Source organism: Pseudochaenichthys georgianus, unplaced genomic scaffold (genome assembly GCF_902827115.2).
Source record: "Pseudochaenichthys georgianus unplaced genomic scaffold, fPseGeo1.2 scaffold_460_arrow_ctg1, whole genome shotgun sequence".
NCBI classification, from domain to species: Eukaryota; Metazoa; Chordata; class Actinopteri; order Perciformes; family Channichthyidae; genus Pseudochaenichthys; species Pseudochaenichthys georgianus.
The window spans coordinates 21,076-41,497 of record NW_027263025.1 but is presented as its reverse complement, the minus strand read 5'-3'; the positions used below and the strand labels follow the sequence as shown (position 1 = coordinate 41,497).

General features: G+C 40.4%; 1 protein-coding gene across 2 annotated transcripts; it reads right to left on the bottom strand.

The window, feature by feature from the left end:
- Positions 1–9,254: 9,254 nt before the first annotated feature.
- On the bottom strand, positions 9,255–19,458 carry LOC117442728 (uncharacterized). Of its 2 annotated transcripts, XM_034078675.2 has the most exons (7): positions 19,301–19,458; positions 18,818–18,844; positions 18,322–18,360; positions 14,394–15,359; positions 13,900–14,067; positions 13,544–13,639; positions 9,255–10,737 (listed from the first exon to the last, which is right to left on the bottom strand). In XM_034078675.2, the coding sequence occupies exons 4-7, from the start codon at positions 15,357–15,359 to the stop codon at positions 10,411–10,413; spliced, it is 1,557 nt and encodes a 518-aa protein (XP_033934566.1). In that variant the 5' UTR covers positions 18,322–18,360; positions 18,818–18,844; positions 19,301–19,458; the 3' UTR covers positions 9,255–10,410. The 2 variants fall into 2 exon arrangements, with proteins under 2 accessions (XP_033934566.1, XP_033934565.1); XM_034078674.2 differs by lacking the exons at positions 18,322–18,360; positions 18,818–18,844; positions 19,301–19,458 and having other exon boundaries at positions 14,394–18,105.
- Between the last annotated feature and the right edge of the window lie 964 nt (positions 19,459–20,422).

Here is a 20,422-nt window from a genome sequence, read left to right as displayed (position 1 = left end):
TTATTCTCATCTATTAATGAAGAGTAGTAGGCTGCTCTCGCTTTACGCAGTGCTTTCTTATATTCATTGAGAGTAATATGCCAAATTAAACGAGATTCTTCAAGTTTAGTGGAACGCCATATCCTTTCAAGTTGTCTCGACTTTTGCTTTATTTTTGCGGGTTTCGGCATTATGCCATGGATCTAATCTATGTTGTTTTATTTTCTTCTTTTTCAAAGGAGCAACAGAGTCTAATTTTATTCGCAGGACATCTGTAGCACTATCAACAACATGATCAATTTGGGGTGGTGTACATTTTGTATAAGTTTCCTCCCTTACATGCAGACATGCTATCGAGTTAAGTATTGGTGGAATCTCTTCCTTTAATGTGGCTATAGCACTAACAGATAGGTTTCTGCTGCAGGAGCTTTTGACTAATGCTTTGTAGTCTCGTAACAGTACTTCAAAAGTTACCAAAAAATGGTCGGAAAAAGCAGGATTATGCGGTTCGACTAATTTCAATACCATAAGTCAGAACAAGGTCGAGAGTGTGAACAGTGGGTTGGTTTATTTACACTCTGACAGAAACCAACAGAATCTAATATAGAGTTAAATGCAACAGTAAGGCTATTTTAATCGTCGTCAACATTTATATTAAAGTCACCTACGATAATTACTTTGTCTGTTTTAAGAACCAAAGTTGCTAAAAACTCAGAGAATTCTGATAAGAATTCTGAATAAGGACCTGGTGCACAGTACACTGTAACAAATAAGATTGGCTGCAAAGTTTTCCAGGCCGAATGCGTAAGACTAAAAACGAGGCTTTCAAAGGAGGTATAATTTAATTTTGGTTTAGTATTGATAAGTAAACTTGAGTCAAAGATTGCTGCAACTCCACCTCCTCGGCCCGTGCCTCGGGCAATATGAGTATTGATATGGCTGGGTGGAGTGGCTTCATTTATGCTGACATATTCTTCATGTCTCAACCAAGTTTCAGTGAGACAGCATATATCAATATTATAATCTGATATTAAATCATTTACCAATATTGCTTTAGATGCTAGAGATCTTATATTTAAGAGACCACATTTAATCTTCCTGTTTTGTTGCACTGTAGTAGTTGTTACATTTACTTTTATTAGGTTATTATATATGACAAATGAGTAAATGTAACAACTACTACAGCAACACACTCTCACTCCATAATCGTCCAGGAGCGACATTTGGTCAGGGTCCCGTGGCGTGCAGTTGTGATGCTCCTAGGCTCCTTCAGCGTCATAAAGGAACGCAAATAGCTTTCAACTGATTGCAATGTATTCCCATCTGCGGCGGGATTTGACGCTCATGGAAGCACGGCATTCGTTTGTGTCGGCTGCCCTTAAAGGCAATGTGAGCGTCCATTCTCATTGGATAACGGAGAATTGTACACCCGGAAGTAAGTATTCCCCTTACTGTCGATTTATTTTACAGTGATATCTGCACTACTCATCGACTAAAAAACACAAAATTGTCCTTGTTAATTACACAACATTGATTGGTTTAAATTGTGTGCAATGCTTTTGTATTTTTCCCCTTCGATTTGGAGAAACAAATCTTTTTTCGGAGTAAAGGATGGCAGAAGACACTACACTACCCAGAATCCCCAGCTATCGTTTAGGACTACACCATGCTGGCAAGACCACTGAACAGGAGACATACTGCTCTCCCCCCAGCAGTTCAGTCACATATCTGCAATGGAAAGCACAAGGTGTTAAACATTTCAGTAAATCTTTTTTAACAACACAAAGAACCAGTGCACGCACGCACGCGCACACACACACACACACACACACACACACACACACACACACACACACACACACACACACACACACACACACACACACACACACACGTGAGTGAGTGAGTGAGTGAGTGAGAGAAGCATACACACACAGGTGAAAGAGAGAGAGAGAGAAGCATACACACACACAGGTGAAAGAGAGAGAGAGAGAGAGAGAGAGAGAGAGAGAGAGAGAGAGAGAAAGAAGCATACACACACACACAGGTGAAAGAGAGAGGGAGAGAGAGGAAATAACATACACACACACGAGATGGAGAGAGAGGGAGGGAGAGAAAACGGTACACATATACTGTACACAGGAGATAGGGAGAAAGAGAGGGAGGAGAAACAAGAAATACATAACTTACCTGCAAGGTTCAAGTAGTTCCTCCAGCTTTTGCAGTTTGGCAAGCTCCGGGTCAGTCACCATGGCAACCTTGCTCTTTTGCTGCGCCAGGGTAGTGGTCAGTGGAGATTTGTTTCTCTGCATCCTCTTTACCATCTCCAGCGTAGAATTCCATCTTGTTGCAACGTCCTGAGCAAGTGATTCTTGCTTAAGTCCGTGTGCAACTTGCTCTTCGTTTAATTCCTGAGCGTTAGATGGACTATGTTTAAAGTGCCCGACAATCTTGCGACATTTGGCCAGAACACTTTCAAATCCACTGTCTTTAAGTGAGACTGTGACCGTTCTTTGCAGACTGTGGGCCATGCAAGGCAGGTGTTCAAATGGAAGTAGCCTCGCGGCAGCTACCATGTTACGAGCGCTGTCAGATGCCGAGTGTGGTCAACTTTTCCTTGATTTCCCATTCCTTTGCAACATCCAGAAAATGGTTAGCACATGCCTCGGCATAATGTCGCTCCACGGTTTTACTCACAGTAAGTGCAAACGACTGCAGAGTCCAGTCTTGATCAATGAAATGCGCTGTGACGCCCAAATAATTATCGTTGTTGACAGACGTCCAGTGGTCACCTGTGACAGCGATGTGCTTTGCTTGCCCAAGCATGTTCATCCGCTGTGCCCTCTCATCCTCATACAACATGTGTATTCTTGACATAATGGTTCCTCTCAAGGGTACATTATAAGAGGTATCTCCCGATGCAACACAAATTACTTATCTCAGTCCATCATCCTCTACTGTGCTAACTGGGCGGCAGTTTTTAACTATCCAAGTAACCAAGGAATTGGTTAACTTTTCACTTACAGGTTTCGTTATTCACCCACGAGTGCCACACTCCTGTAGTGTAGACTGGCGAGGTCCCGTGGAGGTAATTTCAACAGGGTGTTTTGCTTTGAGGTGATACGCTAAAGACGTGCTACTTCTGTGGTAATTAAATCCGGCTTTGCAAACTGTGCAAATTGCCTTGGTTTTGTCCAACGAGCCGTCGGGCAACTCTTTAAAATGAAACTTTCCCCCTAAAAGTCCGCCCTTATCCATCTTTCCGCCATAGACTCTCCTTTAGTTAGGATAGATGTTTGCCCGCGCAAGTGACCAAAGGTTATGAGTCAGCCGCCACCGGAAGTAGTCAGCCGCCACCGGAAGTAAACAAAACCACGTTAATTGCGTTAAAAAATGTTAATGCATTAAATGTTTAAAATTAAACGCCAAAATTAACGTTAACTTTGACAGCTCTAATATAAACACTAGATGGCTCATGGGAGATTTTCCAGCGTAGCTCACCGGCCGTCATCTTGCTACAGTCAACAGCTACTCTGGTACGCCCTATGGTATCTGTTGTAAGGTGAGTGATCTGCACAAAAATACTCTTAAATCGCTGAAATCTTGACTGATTTACAAACGGTTTGGTTTATTATAAACATTATTAGCATGGCTATGATACAGGATGCTTGGACATGTTGAAATTACAGCTCTGTTAAACACAAAATATTAAAAAAAAATTATAATTTATAATGTGCAAAATATTGCACATTATAAATGTGCATTTCTTCTTTTGTTGTTTCTATTATAATGTATGTGATTGTATTTTCTTGTTCACAGATCTTGAGTGAGGTGATCCCCTCTGTCATTTTGCCAGATAAGAGATTTGGCAGCATTACATGGGGGCAAAAGGTACAAGTAAGAGTACACTTATTCTAAGTTTAGAAAGCTTAACCATCTTGTCTGCGATCTAATAATGGAAACATCACCCTCCAACTACCCACTTTGAATGGTAATGTTATATGGCCCTTATCTGATGCCGTTGCGAACATATGTGAGGTTGTATGGCCCTCGGTAGATCTATTAGCAAACTGGAGCCGGTTCAAAGTTCTGAGGTTACGACCTCTAGTGGCCGTAGTAAGGATGATGGCAGCAAATAAATTACTCAGGTGACAGAGAAGATCATCGAAGTCTGCATTAAGTGGAGGTGGAGGTGGGGGTGGAGGGATGGGTAAAACCAAACCTAACCTAAATCACTTACACCCAGGAGACCAAATATCACGTTGACTTATTTTAAATAATGTAACATACTTAACTTACTTATGTAATGGACTTAACTTAAGTATGCAACTTAAATTACATAACAAACTTTACAATACTTGATCACTTTTTTACAATGTTGCTAATTAATTACCATGAATATGTTTTTTTATTTTGTATTATGTAATCTTGTTTTATTTATTTGTTTTTTTATTGTATGTTTTTCTCTTTGTTAATTATGTTAGTCTATTCTTTATTTTGTATTTATTTATTTTTATTTTTACATTTAACTTTTTGCCTTTATCTGCACTGTACCTTTGCTATTGTAACACTGTAAGCCTTTTTGCCTTTAGTAGATTAAAGGAGTGGGACGATAAAAGTTGAAAGAAAGCGGAAGACCTAGGTCGTATTCAGGATGGGGAAGACATACTTATTTAACTAAAACAATTATGTATTAACCATATAGTTTACTTGCCTACAACTACCAAAGGTGTGTTGTTTATATTCACAACATCAACCATTTGTTATGCTTGCGGAAACGTGCAGTAGGTGCAGTTTGCCCTGTCTGAAGCCTTATAATGATAGTGATAAAAGAGGATGATCATTGGTTGATAACCTTAGTGGAGTTTTAAAGCATGTGCATCCCTAGAATTGTTTTCATTCTAGTCATTCCCTCGGTTTGTAGAGAATTAATTCTCATTTCTAACAAAGGTCTATCAATCAATCAATCAATCAATCAATCAATCAATGTTTATTTATATAGCCCAATATCACAAATGTTACATTTGTCTCAGTGGACTTCACAGTGTGTAGTGTAGTAGTGTGTCTACAGGTCAACTTAGAGCAGGAGGGCTCCGCCAGGCATTTGCATGTGCCAAGATGCATTTTTTAGGAGCTTAATAGTTGGAATTGCATTGCCTGAACCCAACCAATGTATGATACTGTAGCTCTGTATTACTATTGTGTTTGCTCATTTTACTATTTTTTGTTATGTAGGCCTAAAACAACTTGGCTTGATATTAACTCAAACACTGTTTAACAGCACACATGGATACACTTGCTGTAGAGGTCAGACCTCTGGCCTTTGCTGGCATGAGATTTTAATTAACTTACTTCAGATTCTGCAACCCACTGAAAAGCCTCTAAATGTTCTCCAAACCAACTCCCTGAAAACTGGATTATTTTCCGAACTCCAGTTTGGTTTTGAAAAAGGCTTCATGTATCTGATCCTGTGTCACGGGAGGTGAAATAACTGACGCGTTGGTGTCAGAAGTTAAGCCAGAGGGGGATAAAAAGGTGTCTGAACCTGTTAACCATGGAGGGACGCGAGCCAACCCCTTACATAATCTATTTTGACAGGCAAGCATTGTGAGGCGAACAGGCTGAAGAGAAGCTGCTGTGAGGAGTGCACCATCTTTAATTAATCCCACGCTGTAGAGTTAACATATAATAAATAGTATATGTAAGGGATAATGTGCAACGAGGCGTCATTAATGAAAATAGAAAAGGGAGATCATGGAGTCTGAAGCGATGGATCAAAGGATTTGACTCACAATATTGATTCAAGACGATTTTATTTACTTTAAAATGATCTTATTGCTAAGGCTAAGAAAAAATTGTCCATTCCACGTACCACTTGCTGAAACTGACCGGACTTCTTTCTGCGGATTCATATGACTGCACATTGTCCCTTGATCCTCCTTAGCAACGGTATGTTCTTCTTAGCAACGATCTGTTAGCAAAAATTAACAACCTCTGAAATGTATTAAAATGTCAAATTTAACTTAAGATGAGGTACAGATGAATCAAACAAGAGATTCTAAAGAAGGAGGAAAAGAATACAGAGAGGCTGGACCAGAAAAATAGAAATGTAATGACATGAGGAGGGGGAGGGAGGGCTGCAGAGTGAGGAGGTGCGGGAGGAGAGGAGTATGGAGGTGGTTCAGATTAGGAGGATGTTCAAAGAGTGTGTCTAAGTGAGCTTCCCATGGCTGGGTTTCCTCTTTATCGCCTGGCACTCTAAGACCCCTTCAATGCTGCGGATGGATGGATGGAGGGGGAGGGGGGGGGGGGCACTCCTTCGACTGGATAATCCTCTCCACTAATACTAATCCCTTCTCTTTTACTCACACACACACTTCCCAGACAGTTTTACTGCCCCAACCAGTCAAATATGTGTGTGTGTGTGTGTGTGTGTGTGTGTGTGTGTGTGTGTGTGTGTGTGTGTGTGTGTGTGTGTGTGTGTGTGTGTGTGTGTGTGTGTGTGTGTGTGTGTGTGTGTGTGTGTGTGTGTGTGTGTGTGTGTGTGTGAACTGTATGACACATTCTTGCATGTAGACACGCTGACAAGACAATTACAGAAGGAAAAACTAAAATGTTGAATATTTGTGATGTTTACAGTTGTGTCTTATTCAGCATCAAGGAAGTGGGCATATGATTACTGATAAGAAAATGCACCTACTGCAGATGATTGTTGATATTATCACGCACCAAGAACACAACATTTGATTATCTGAATGTTATTCAAAATTATATTTTCACGGTTTGAATCAAACGTATTAACTGCCTTGGACTATTTAGGGTCTGAGACCAGAGGTCGGCAAGCGACAACCATGCAAAGCACACACAAACAGGGGACAAGACGGGCAAAAGCACAGAAAAAGGGTCCGAAATCATGATAGTAGGTAGTCGCTACATTATTGATATCAATAGCATTATTATTAGGGTCTGAGACCAGAGGTCGGCGAGACCCTATTGTAACAACCCACCGAAACACACAAACACATTTGGAAAACGACGGACGAAAGCACAGAAACACACATCACTACATGGGGAACACACGCTCGCACTAATTGTGTGACGTCGTGGGCACAATTCATTATTGATATAGATATGATTATTAGGGTCTGAGACCAGAGGTCGGCGAAGACCCTATTGTAATCACTTGCTATAACTCCTGTGAAAATGGTCAAAAAGTGCTCAAACTTCACGTGTGTGCTAACAGTCAAGCCTTTTCAGGTTTTCTGATTTCCCTTGTAGATCTTCTGACCACATGTTCACTTGGAGTGTGTGTGCTAGTATCACAGTCTGTCTGTGGTGAAGGTGTGGACTAGGGCTGCAACAAATGACTAATTTGATAGTCGATTAATCTATCGATTAATGAAACGATGAATCGACTATTCGGCCTATTACGCCTTGCACAATTTCTCAAGCGCTCTTATTTAGCCATCAACTTTTAGATTTAGCTTGAGGTTGTTTTAGGCATGTGGAAACTAACAATGAAGACAATAAAGATGAATACTTGATTAAAAAATACATATTATTAAATTAACTAAACAAATTGTTTACAAAATGAACATTGCTTTTTATTTAAATTAAATAAATAATATTTCACATCAAAAGAAACAACAGTGTTTTTGCAAATAATAAATAATGTGATAACAGAATTGTAAACAGAATAGCTGAAACTTTAACAAACTAACTAACTCAGTTTCCTCTAATCATTAACCCATGTTTGTATAATGTATGTGGATGTGGAGCACTTTTGCTAAATGTTTAGACAAATTGATCATGTTACCGCCCTTACATGCTAAACTCTTATTGCATTTTTGGCAACGAGCATCGGGATGGGTAAAGTTTAACCACACCTCGGAGCGCGTTCTCTCCGCCATCTCCGCAGTGTGTTGCTGCATGTAGCAGCCGCGTGTGTGTAAACTGCCCCGCCCCCCCTCCCACACAGACCAGGGAGAGAGATCTCGTCTGATCGAAAATACATCATAGACGCATTTGTTTGTCTTTTTACATATTATAAACAAGCTGGCCACACTAAGACTGCGATATAATGTTTTTTTTATCAATAATACATGACATATATTTTTTAAATGTCTCCAGTACCAATAACGTTGTAGCTTAACGGCGCGTAAAACGCACGTGATGACGTCACCAACGAATCGACGACTGAATTAGTTGGCAACTAATTTGGTAATCGATTTTAATCGATTAAGTCGATTAGTTGTTGCACCCCTAGTGTGGACTCAGGCTCAATGATGGATTTACTGAGCTGTTGATCAGCCTCTTGTGTTTTCATAAGAATGCGATGATTGCGTCTGAAGATGTGTCCTTCCTCTGTCCTCACAGTGAAGGATCGCGGTCATACTTGCCAACCCTCCCGATTTTCGCGGGAGGCTCCCGATTTCATAGCCCTCTCCCGGTTTCCTCCCGGGGTACTATTTCTCCCGCATTTCTCCCGATTTCTGACAAAATCAGATTTACACACGACTGTTTCCAGTCTGACTTTATTACAGCTACACCATTGTTTGGTTTCCATGGTAGCGCGTCTCTTTAGTAGCGTGCACAACTAGATACTGTAGTCACAGAGAAACAGAACAAGAATCGACAACTGGACCTTGCTCACTCCTTTCCTGGTCCAGCCCACACGTATGCTCCATCAAGAGGATGATGCTACAGGCCGCAAGGCATTGCACTCAGAACTACAATAAGCATGTTAATGTTAATCTAACCCCGCACGGTGGTTTTGAAATGCTCCCTGAAGAACAGTGGCTTTTGTTCTCCATCCATCAGGACCCTCAACCCTGTGTCATTACTTGATAGTACACTGTAAAACCCGATTAGTTCGGAGTACTCAAAACTTTTGTGGAAACTGATTACCACTAAAGTTTTAAGTAAACTAACTTAAGACTATAGAGTAAATGATTGATCAAAAATGATAAGTTACTTAAACTTAAAACTTTAATTATTATTTGTGTATTATTTAAGTATACTGTACTTATAAACATTGTTTAACACATTTAACATTTTTAATTTCCCCATAATGAATTAGTTTGATGCAAAAGTACTTAAATGCATGAATATTGAAATCAACAAATATATTTCTAGATAACTCATTGGCCAATATTTTCTTATTTATTTTTTTAAGTACAAAATATTCAAAGAACTTCAACAACTTCTGTAGACTTTAGTTTTTTTTATTTATTCAGTCTTAAATTGTTCATCCAATCAAAACATGAATTCTAAAACATGACATTTCTTACTGCAACATTTTTTTTTTAAAAGACCATCAAACTGTAAGTTACATTTCAAAATAAAATTAAAATGTACTTTTCAAAAGGTACATATTGTTCACAAAAAAAGTAAAATACAAATTAGTTATATTTTCTATTTGTAAAAAGAAACATTTCAAGGAGTTTTGCAAGCCGTTTGAGTATGTATTCCATATCCTTGATATCAGACGGCAGCTACCTACACTAGTTGGCTCTTTGATTTCACTTGTTAGATATATGGTCACACTAGTTTGGCACTCTGCTTTACTAGTTGAATACACAATTATACTAGTCACTCTTTTTCAGCAACGAGTGGCACTTTTGTCCGACTAGTTACCACATAAGCTTTACTAGTGACGCCACGAGCAGCACTAAAGTCCCAACTTGAGTTTTTGCAGTGCTGTTAACTTTTAGTGTCACTAGTACGGTCAGAGGGTCACTAGTTCATCAACAAATCTTACAAGTTGGGACTTTGATGCTGCTCCTGGCGTCACTAGTAAGGCTTATGTAGTAACTAGTCGGACAAAAGTGCCACTAGTGGCTGAAAAAGAGTGACTAGTATAATGTGTTATTCAACTAGTAAAGCAGAATGTCAAACTAGTGTGACCATATATCTAACAAGTGCAATCAAAGAGCCAGTTAGTGTAGGTAATTGCTGTCTGATATCAAGGATATGAAATAAATTCTCAAATGGCGTGCCATTGGAGTTAAAGTGCAAAGATGAACAACTGTAGGCACAGGGTTTCAGTGGTTTACCACCATCAAGGACCATCAGCACTTTCAGTGCAAACATGAACAACTGAGGTAGATCTAGACATATTCTACCAAATGTAAACATAATTCAACTGCTTTAAGCAACAAATTAACTGTGCAACACAAACATTGGCATGTGCAAAGTTTCAACCTGTAACACAGCCTACTCTCTCAGTAACAGGTAATTTTTTTTAGATTGAGTAGGCAGCCCAAGGCCCATCAGCACTTTCTGTGCAAGCATGAACAACTGAGGTAGATTTAGGGGAAAGACATATTCTACCAAATATAAACATTAAACTGCTTAAAGCAACAAACTATCAAATAATTAACTGTGCAACACAAACATTGGCATGTGCAAAGTTTCAACCTGTAACACGGCCTACTCTCTCAGTAACAGGTCATTTTTTAGATTGAGTAGGCAGGGTTTCAGTGGTTTACCATCATCAAGGCCCATGACCACTTTCTGTATGAAAGTGAAAGTGTTGATGAATTTCTTGGGGTAGTCCAAATGTAACACGTACATCAAGCCGAACAACAATGCAAAGGAATCCGCCATCCTGGGGATATTGCTGATGACGAAATCACCTTCCACCAGAATAGCAGTACTTGCCGGACTGAGATCAACTTCACGTGGAGTGCCCTCGGTGACCATGCTGACAATAGCAACCGGTGTGTTGGTGATGTCTGGCCGGTCCACCTCCTCTGCCTGGAAATGCATAGAGTCCAACTGTAAGGTTGACTTGAAGTAACTAAACAATCTCATTCACATATTCCTCAACAGGTAAGTATATAGGAAGGTATTTCAAAAATGTGTTTCGGTGGCCCTGAAGTGCAAGACACCACAGCATTTCAGAAAACAAAACGCCACAGCATTTCACTAAACACTACAGCATTTCAGAAAACACCACAGCATTTCACATTGGACGGAAAGGGTATTCCTTTAGGGAGAACACTTCTTGTTTGTGATTGGACAGAGCCAGCCAGAGAAGCACTGCTGTGATTGGTTGTTTTTGCTGCCAGTCAAGAAATGACGCTTCGTGATTGGTCAACACCCGACAGCGAAATATGTCCCAACCATGGTCCCACAACGTATGGTCCCAACACATCAGCCGTTAGCACACACTCAGATCTCACAGCTCCTCATATCCATTCAGAAACTGGACAAAAGTTAAACATGTACAAACCACAGACTGTCTGTGTCATGGCGAATACAGTCGCTGCTTTATTTATGTCTGTATGATGTTGTTGTGAGTGTGGACGGAGCAGCTACAGGTTAGTTTAGCCTGATGAATCCGATTCAGAAAACACGCATTTTAAAAGCTTTTCGCCTGCCGTCTTGTCTGCAGACTTGTCAAAGCGTTAATTCATGGTTTTTAATAACTGTTATCAGTATGTAGTTATTTCGGCATCACTTTGAAACGTGTATTACAATTAAATCACGGTCAAATATGTTCATTTTGTTGTAGGATTTACATGGAGATACGCCCCGTCCCCTCTCCAGCGCCTCTTGTTTGAATGACAGGAGCAAACACAGCTGACAGCCGCGGTGAAACTCGAGCCATTAGAGCGATGCGAATATTGGGTAGTCTACCATAGTATTTACATGGATATAAGCCCCTTAAAAACCATGAGTTAATAAAGCATTAATTCTGTGTTTACTCCTGTCATTCAAACAAGACGCTGGAGAGGGGGCGGGCTGTATCTCCATGTAAATCCTATCGGAATCGGATCCATCAGGCTAAACTAACCTGTAGCTGCTCCGTCCACGCTCACAACAACGTCATACAGACATAAATAAAGCAGCGACTGTATTCACCATGACATAGACAGTCTGTGTTTTGCATATCTTTAACTTTTGTCCAGTTTCTGAACAGATATGAGGAGCTGTGAGCTCTGAGTGTTTGCTAACAGCTAACGGCTGATGTGTTGGGCTAATCACGCGTCATTTCTTGACTGGCAGCAAAAACAACCAATCACAGCAGTGCTTCTCTGGCTGGCTCTGTCCAATCACAAACAAGAAGTGTTCTCCCTAAAGGAATACCCTTTCCGTCCAATGTGAAATGATGTGGTGTTTTCTGAAATGCTGTTGTGTTTTGTGAAATGCTGTGGTGTTTTGTGAAATGCTGCGGTGTTTTCTGAAATGCTGTTGTGTTTTGTGAAATGCTGTTGTGTTTTGTGAAATGCTGCGGCGTTTTCTGAAATGCTGTTGTGTTTTGTGAAATGCTGTTGTGTTTTGTGAAATGCTGCGGTGTTTTGTGAAATGCTGCGGCGTTTTGTGAAATGCTGTTGTGTTTTGTGAAATGCTGTTGTGTTTTGTGAAATGCTGCGGTGTTTTCTGAAATGCTGTTGTGTTTTGTGAAATGCTGTTGTGTTTTGTGAAATGCTGCGGTGTTTTCTGAAATGCTGTTGTGTTTTGTGAAATGCTGTTGTGTTTTGTGAAATGCTGCGGCGTTTTCTGAAATGCTGTTGTGTTTTGTGAAATGCTGTTGTGTTTTCTGAAATGCTGCGGTGTTTTGTGAAATGCTGTTGTGTTTTGTGAAATGCTGCGGTGTTTTGTGAAATGCTGCGGTGTTTTCTGAAATGCTGTTGTGTTTTGTGAAATGCTGTAGTGTTTTCTGAAATGCTGCGGCGTTTTCTGAAATGCTGTGGTGTTTTGTGAAATGCTGTTGTGTTTTGTGAAATGCTGCGGTGTTTTCTGAAATGCTGTGGTGTTTTGTGAAATGCTGTAGTGTTTTCTGAAATGCTGCGGCGTTTTCTGAAATGCTGTGGTGTTTTGTGAAATGCTGTTGTGTTTTGTGAAATGCTGTGGCGTTTTGTGAAATGCTGTGGTGTTTTGTGAAATGCTGTGGCGTTTTCTGAAATGCTGTGGTGTTTTGTGAAATGCTGTGGCGTTTTCTGAAATGCTGTGGTGTTTTGTGAAATGCTGCGGTGTTTTCTGAAATGCTGTGGTGTTTTGTGAAATGCTGTTGTGTTTTCTGAAATGCTGCGGCGTTTTCTGAAATGCTGTGGTGATTTGTGAAATGCTGTGGCGTTTTCTGAAATGCTGTGGTGTTTTGTGAAATGCTGCGGTGTTTTGTGAAATGCTGTGGTGTTTTGTGAAATGCTGTTGTGTTTTCTGAAATGCTGCGGCGTTTTCTGAAATGCTGTGGCGTTTTGTGAAATGCTGCGGCGTTTTCTGAAATGCTGTGGTGTTTTGTGAAATGCTGCGGTGTTTTGTGAAATGCTGTGGCGTTTTGTGAAATGCTGTGGTGTTTTGTGAAATGCTGTGGCGTTTTCTGAAATGCTGTGGCGTTTTGTGAAATGCTGTGGTGTTTTGTGAAATGCTGTGGTGTTTTGTAAAATGCTGTGGTGTTTTGCACTTCAGGGCCAACGTATTTCTTTTATATATCTGAAAATATTTTTGATTGCTCCCGTCTGTTTGTTTTAACTGGAAGGGTGAAATAGCTAAACAGTTTCTTACAAGCACACATTCTGACCTCACTAGCAGTACTTTGAGTGCACTAAATACTTACGCTCCAAGACTTGAAGAACTCTGGGTCCTCCTCACGCAGGTATAATGGGAGGGCTCGAAGGGCTGCATTGCGTTTCATGTGGACATCCTGTACTTCCTGGAAAGACAAGCAAAAACTAGCATAATTAAAAAGCAATGGCTTTTTTTTAATTAATATATACATGTTTATTTTTGATTGTTGTCTAATTAAAAAAAAAAAATTCCCTATCTGTTATCGTTATATTTGTGACACTCTTCTGAAAAATACAATCCAGTATATTTTACATTATCTGTTTATGATGTGAATTTGAATGAATGTGGTTTTTGTGTAAAAGTAAATAAGCATTGATATTTGGACCAAACTTCTAGTAAACTCACCTGGAGATCACAAATCCTTAGGATTTCACGCAGGGCCTCAGATACCTTGCCAGTGCGTGCCGCCTTCTGCCTGTACAAGGCAATCAGTCGCAGGGTGTGTCTGTCTAGTTCAGAAAAGAACTGGTTCCGTAGGTTGACGTTTGTGATTCGTTGAAACTCAGCAGAAACCTACAGGAACACACAAATGTATAAAGATCATTAATGGATATGCAATTGTAAAATTATTAGTGATGCAACCGGTTTTGTTGTTTCCGTAAAAATATATTACAACATGATCATATCAAAGTATTCATTTAATTTGTATTATTATTTATATTATAAAAATAAATATCGTTTTATAATATATTAACATTGAACAACAACACTGTTCCATTGTGTGCAAAGTAGGCAGTTTCTGCAAGCACAATTGGGAAACGGTGTGCAGACTATGAGAAAGATGTGACAAGGGGCAGAAAAGAGAAAGATTAAAAGGTCTGAGAGCATCTGTGTTTTACCTGTGATTCCATCCGGAGGGCCGGCCATTTCTCTAAAAAGTCCCTGACCAAGGGATTTTCTTGAACGATCTCCTGGCGACGAAGGGCAAAAGTCATCTGCATGAGCTTTTCTATTAAGATGAGGTTCTTCTCACTTTTCTCAACTTCCTGCAAAATCTGGATTCTCATTTCTTCAAGACTGGTCTGGTTTTCTCCTCTGGGAAAGTTTGGAAGGTAATTCACTTCAGCTCGTCTGGCTCTTTTTATTTTCGAGTGGGGGTGATCTTTGTCAGGGTTGTTGATGCTCTTTTTGCCTGCGTTGACAGCCACCTCCACACATCCAGATCTGGCCAACTTGGTACGATAATTCCCCATCTTAAACTTCAGGAAAATCTTCCATCCGTACCATCCACTAACACTTCCAAGCTCTTTAAGACATGGATGAGCCGTTACAAGAGCCTCCGCTGCCATACCCACGTCCCTGTCACTTGGGTAAGGTTTGAAGTTGTGCATCACTGCAGCCATACTCTCCAAGATGTTGTGCTTTTGGCCTCTGTTTAACTTCAATGTCTTTCCATATGTCTCAAAGGCACTGTTTCCCTCTCCAAGCACATGTTCTACTTCATAGGAAAAAGTGGGTACAGGGAAAATGTCAGGCCAGGTCTTCTGACGCTCTCTTACTGACACATGAGGAAGGATGTCTGTATCGGAACTTGCACATGAGCTAATATCACTCTCCGATGTGACTACTTTCAAAGTGCCCTTCTCTGGTAATTCTTGGATATCAAGGAGACAGCTAAGTTGTCCACCAAAGTCAGGATCCTCATACTGCAGGGTAAACTCGAAGTCCAGTTTTGGCTTGACTTTCTCACGCAGTATGTTGATTAGCTCTTCAACTGACTCTGGCCGCTCAGTCAGAGTTACCTTTATGGCAACATCTGTAGCAATATAAACTCGCAGCAGGAATTTCTGGGATGCTGCCATCATCTGAGAGACACAATGAGGTATTGAAATAGAAAAAGAGGGACATTTATTTACATAGATGTAATGCATACAAAAAATATCAACGTAGGTACTCATCATCTTTTACCAAAAGTAGTCTCTATATGACATTATAGATTTCTGTTTATGTGGGCAAAAACTGTATACCTGCCATGTTAAAATGGGGTTTCAATACAGTTGCACTGTTTTCCTTAAAGTGTACTTTCAGTGAAGCAGGATGAATCGTTTTGGTGTCAACAGCAGTTTGCCTTCTATATTGTATGCAGAAAGTGATGAGCTATCATTGAGCTCTGATATGCTGTGGACAGTCATATTCCCTGGGTAAAGTTGAAATGATCTCAAATGTTCAATGTAGCATGATTTGTGTTTTCGGCAGAGAAATGTGACATTGTGGTTAACAAGGAGGATCTGTTCGATTTTGCTAAACTGAGGCAGACCCCCCTCCTGCCCTACAGATACAAACATCCCAACATCATAATTAGTGCCATCAAAAATGATCCTGGATGTGTTGTAAATCATGTGGCTGTCTGTTTGTTGTCCAATGTGCTCTTTTGCAACCTCAGGAAGCTCTGAAACCAAGACAGAAGAGACATTTGATGTCTGCTGATGTGGTTTAAAGAATGATGGTGCACTGAGATAGTATGCCACCATGTGCTGATGCCTAGTTGCTAGTGTTTTTAACACATTCTTGAAGTTTTGTGTGTCATGTACAACACGCTTGAAAAAGCGATGTTTGCCCTCAAATCTCATAGTCCACAAATGGACAAGAGGCCCAAAACAACGTATAAGATCTGGGTAGTGTTCGACATAATGATGCTTAGGGCGTAGTCTCAATGCAGGGAAAACATCCTGAAGAATTTGTCTGTGATCCTGTATCTTAGTTTGCAAATACTGGATAGTTTCATCATCAAACGTTGGTGACAGCACCAGCTCCACAATGTCTTTCAAATCCATCAATACAGTCCAAGCACCATCTTTCTCAGGAACCTTGTTACCGATCATCAATGGGAGTAGTCTCAACAATGCGCTATTTTCGTGGCCATTGCCACCAATGGTCCCTTTTCCAGCAAAGGTTTTTGAGAGAGGCTTTGGTTTGTCACTCTTGTCTGTGTATTGGTAGGGGAATGACACAATCTTCCTGTTCAAATACTCAAGGGTAAAATATTTGAGTCTAATCATCTCCTTAATACACAAGGCCAACTCCACAGGTACAATGCCCTCAAAAAGATCATGCAGGACATCCGGTGGGAAGCCAGTAGTTGTATGAAAATACTGCAAACTCTCGCGCAAGATACAGTCCCCTTTTACACCCAACTGACTTTTACCATCCCCGGCTTGCATAACATCCTGCACGTTTCGGTCATGACTGGCTTTTGTCCTTAGACTAAATTCACCATCTACAACATCATGAGACTGAATTTTTTCTCTTGTAGCGTTGCAGAATCGACAAATATATCCTTCCCTGAAAGACTGCACAAAGCCTGCTAATGCATGAGCTGCAAGATTATCAGACAAGACGCATAAAACAGTACCCCGAACTGACTGACCAAGGCCTTCAATGTATACACCATCTTGTTCAAGAGTGTGAATGTCTTGTAACAATGGACCAAGTGCTCTTTTATAGCCACACCTCTGAATATCAGATACCTTACATAATGCTGCTAGTTGAATGACATGCAGCGCTGATTGGTATTTACCTGGCAAATCAGCCATCACCCAGTAGACAGAGCACAGTTTGTGTATTTTCCTTGAAGTGCCAAGTGGATTTGCAATTTCAAGGTCATCAATGTACAAAAGCAATGGCAGGGATAGCTCTGAAGACGACAACAAGTCATTCTCTTGGCAATATGAGCCATCTCGATGGCTCATGTAAAGCCCCTTTTGTGAGATCTTGGTTTCCTTGATTCTGTCAAGGATGTCTGTGTGTTTGAACATTTTCTGGATCATTTGTAGTATAGGGACATAAACTACTGTGCAGCCGGGCTCCAACACATACTGCACTGGTTTTACCACAGGGTAATTTTTCTCAATGAATGTTTTTCTTCGCTTGGCGGAAGACAACTCCTCACCTTTAGCTGTGGCACTGACAAAAATATTTGAGTCCATAACAGCACTCACCAAATCGTTCATGATAGCTTCAGTAGGAGAAATCTGATGCCTCTTAAAAACCTCTTTTAAAGTGTCTTTTATAACAGGTTGAGACAAGGAAAATATCTGAGTCAGATGATCAATTATCTCTTTGGATGCCATATCGGAAACATGAAGAATAGTTTGCATCTTCAGGAAGAGCGAGGACAAATTATGGTGTAACTGGGCTCTCAACTGGCTGGCGTCAGCCTCAGGAGAATCAAACGTGTCTGCATGCTGACACTGAGCAGGATTCTCGTCCTCAGGGTCAGTAGCTGTCAAGACTGGGGCACTATCATTTTGTGTCGACACAATGTCTTCACAAATGTCCAAACTACCTGCATGGTTCCTGCTTTTGTGAGCATTAAATGATGAATAGACATTTGTGCTGTAGCTACAGTTCTTAAATGGGCATGTTACAGTTTCAAGGTTCTTTAAGTGTCCCCTTAAATGACTGAACACTGTTGCTTCAGAGAACGAATGTTTAAAGTTACACAAGGGGCAGCTAAAAATTGCACATCCTCCTTGTGCTCCCTCACTTGCACCAGTACTACACACATTTTTGTGAAGCCGTGATAAATGAATTTTCAATGCATTAAATGATGTACAATGTACAATGTACAAATGCAAGAGTCATAGACACATGGCAAAGGGCTAACTCTTGAGTACTGGCTATGCTTCAAACGATAGTGCCTAAATAACTGAGCCTGGGTGTCTGACGAGACAGCACATAATTTGCACTTCCACGCCATTGAACCATTTCAACTTCAACAAAGCATGATGATGGGATCTGTAGATAGGCCAGTTCTGTTCAAGTTACCTTGAATCTTGAGTCTCACTGCTCTGAACCAGCTTCACCCTACGACAAAAAGAAATGTGCAGAGTTTTAATACAAGTTTGCAGTTTTCATTAGCTTACTGTCACTAGCAAACATGCCTGTGTGTAGGCCTCAACGTAATTGTGGAAAACAGCCCTAGCTAGCTACTAGCTTAATTCAGGAATAACATCACATTTACCATATAATATCAGATAACATTAAGCACCAGTAACACACTTATAAACAGTAGGGCTGCCGTTGACTGATAGGAGTTACTAGCTAAAGTTAACATGCTGCTGCTCTGACGTTAACGTCCTTACACTCCATTGAACCATTTCAACCATGCAACTTCAACAAAGCATGATGATCGGATTACTGTAGAAAGGCCAGTTCTGTTCAATGTTGTGAATACCTAATTAAATAAATAAACCTACTGGAAAAAAGTTCTAAATTAATTAATTGAAAAAACAGAACACAGTATGGGTTAGCAATAACTTACCTTGAATATTGATGCAACAGCTTCACCCTACGGCAAAAATAAATGTGCAGAGTTTTAATACAAGCTTGCCGTTTGCATTAGCTTACATCTAGCTAGCATCAACGTAATTGTGGAAAACAGCTCTTGCTAGCTACTAGCTTAATTCAGGAGTATTCAGGAATGACATCACATTTACCAGATAATAGCGTTAATAAGCACCAGTAAGTAACACACTTTTAAACAGTAGGGCTGCCGTTGACTAATAGGAGTTTCTAGCTAAAGTTAGCATACTGCTGCTCTAACGTTGAGGTCCTTACAGTACTTAACCGGCAGTCCGAAATTCAAAAAATAGCGCGAAGCAGCCGGTAACTGCGGCGCTCTGCACGTAACTCTGAATTAAACAACAGTTTAAACAGTCTAACGATCACATATAATCTTCGGGTGGTATATCCTTACAATATTATAACAAGAAAAGCAGTTTTAACGACTTATTTTGGTACTTACAAGTTAAACCATGTGTGGAATCCCTTCGCTTGCAAGAGCCGCCATGTTGGATGGATCTTTCTCGATTCGTCGCAACGTCATGACGTAATGACGTCAGACGCTGCGTGACTGTTCACTCACAAGTTTTCATTCAAATTTGAATATTCACTCATAAACTATGATTCACATAAAATTAAACAGCACTTTTCGTTAAGAGAACGTATAAATGTAATGTTCGGTTGACTTGATATTTGGTTTTGATTGCAGTACCCATAATACTTATGAGTTAGTAGTACTGTTGGGGTTTACAGTGTATATGAAGCTGCTTAGCTGTTTTGTCATAGCATGTTTTCTGCTTCATCTTTTGTTGTTGTTGTAGCTGGTGTTGCAGCTTTGGGTGTCTCTTTTGCTTTGAATAGCTTGGCAGTGTGGTGCGCAACTTACGATTCATCAGAAGTTCAGCAGGTGACAGTCCACACTCCAGAGGTGAGGCTCTGTAGCTGAGTAAAGCGAGGTATGGGTCTGAGCCACTCTCATCAGCTTTCTTGAGAAGTTGCTTGATAATGTGAACTCCCTTTTCAGCTTTCCCATTTGACTGTGGATAATGAGGACTTGAGGTCACATGCTAGAAGTTGTACATTTCTGCAAATTATTGCCACTCTCTGCTGTTGAAACACGGTCCGTTGTCACTCACTGTGTTAGGTATGCCATGTCTGGCAAAGATGGATTTTGAATGTGTTATGATACACGTTAATGATGAGTAGGGCCATTTCAGGAAAGTTTGAGTAATAGTCAATGACCACTAAATAGTCTTTACCTTTGAGATGAAACAAATCCATTCCATTCCATATGCCATGGTGCTGTTGGCACATCAGTCACCATCATGGGCTCTTTAGTCTGTTTCTGTGTGTCACACGTACCAGTCAGTCTCTCAATGTCTTTATAGTCTCTCGCCCATCTCTTGCATTTTTAAACACCCATATGACCTTCATGTATTCTTTGTCGTACTTCCTGTCTCAATGCACGTGGAATGACAATCCTGTGTTGTTTCAGTAATAGTCCATCAACGACACTCAGTTCACCTCTGATGTGGTAAAAGAGCGGACAGGAACCTACAGGCCATCCATTTTGCATATTCAACCC

Excerpts from the sequence above, each read along its gene's own strand:
- LOC117442728 (XM_034078674.2), bottom strand. The coding sequence starts at position 15,455 with ATGATGAGTACCTACGTTGATATTTTTTGTATGCATTACATCTATGTA. Across the intron at positions 13,640-13,899 it reads TAAGGATTTGTGATCTCCAG|GAAGTACAGGATGTCCACAT; the intron begins GTGAGTTTACTA and ends TTGTCTTTCCAG. Across the intron at positions 10,738-13,543 it reads AGTTCTTCAAGTCTTGGAGC|GCAGAGGAGGTGGACCGGCC; the intron begins GTAAGTATTTAG and ends ATGCATTTCCAG.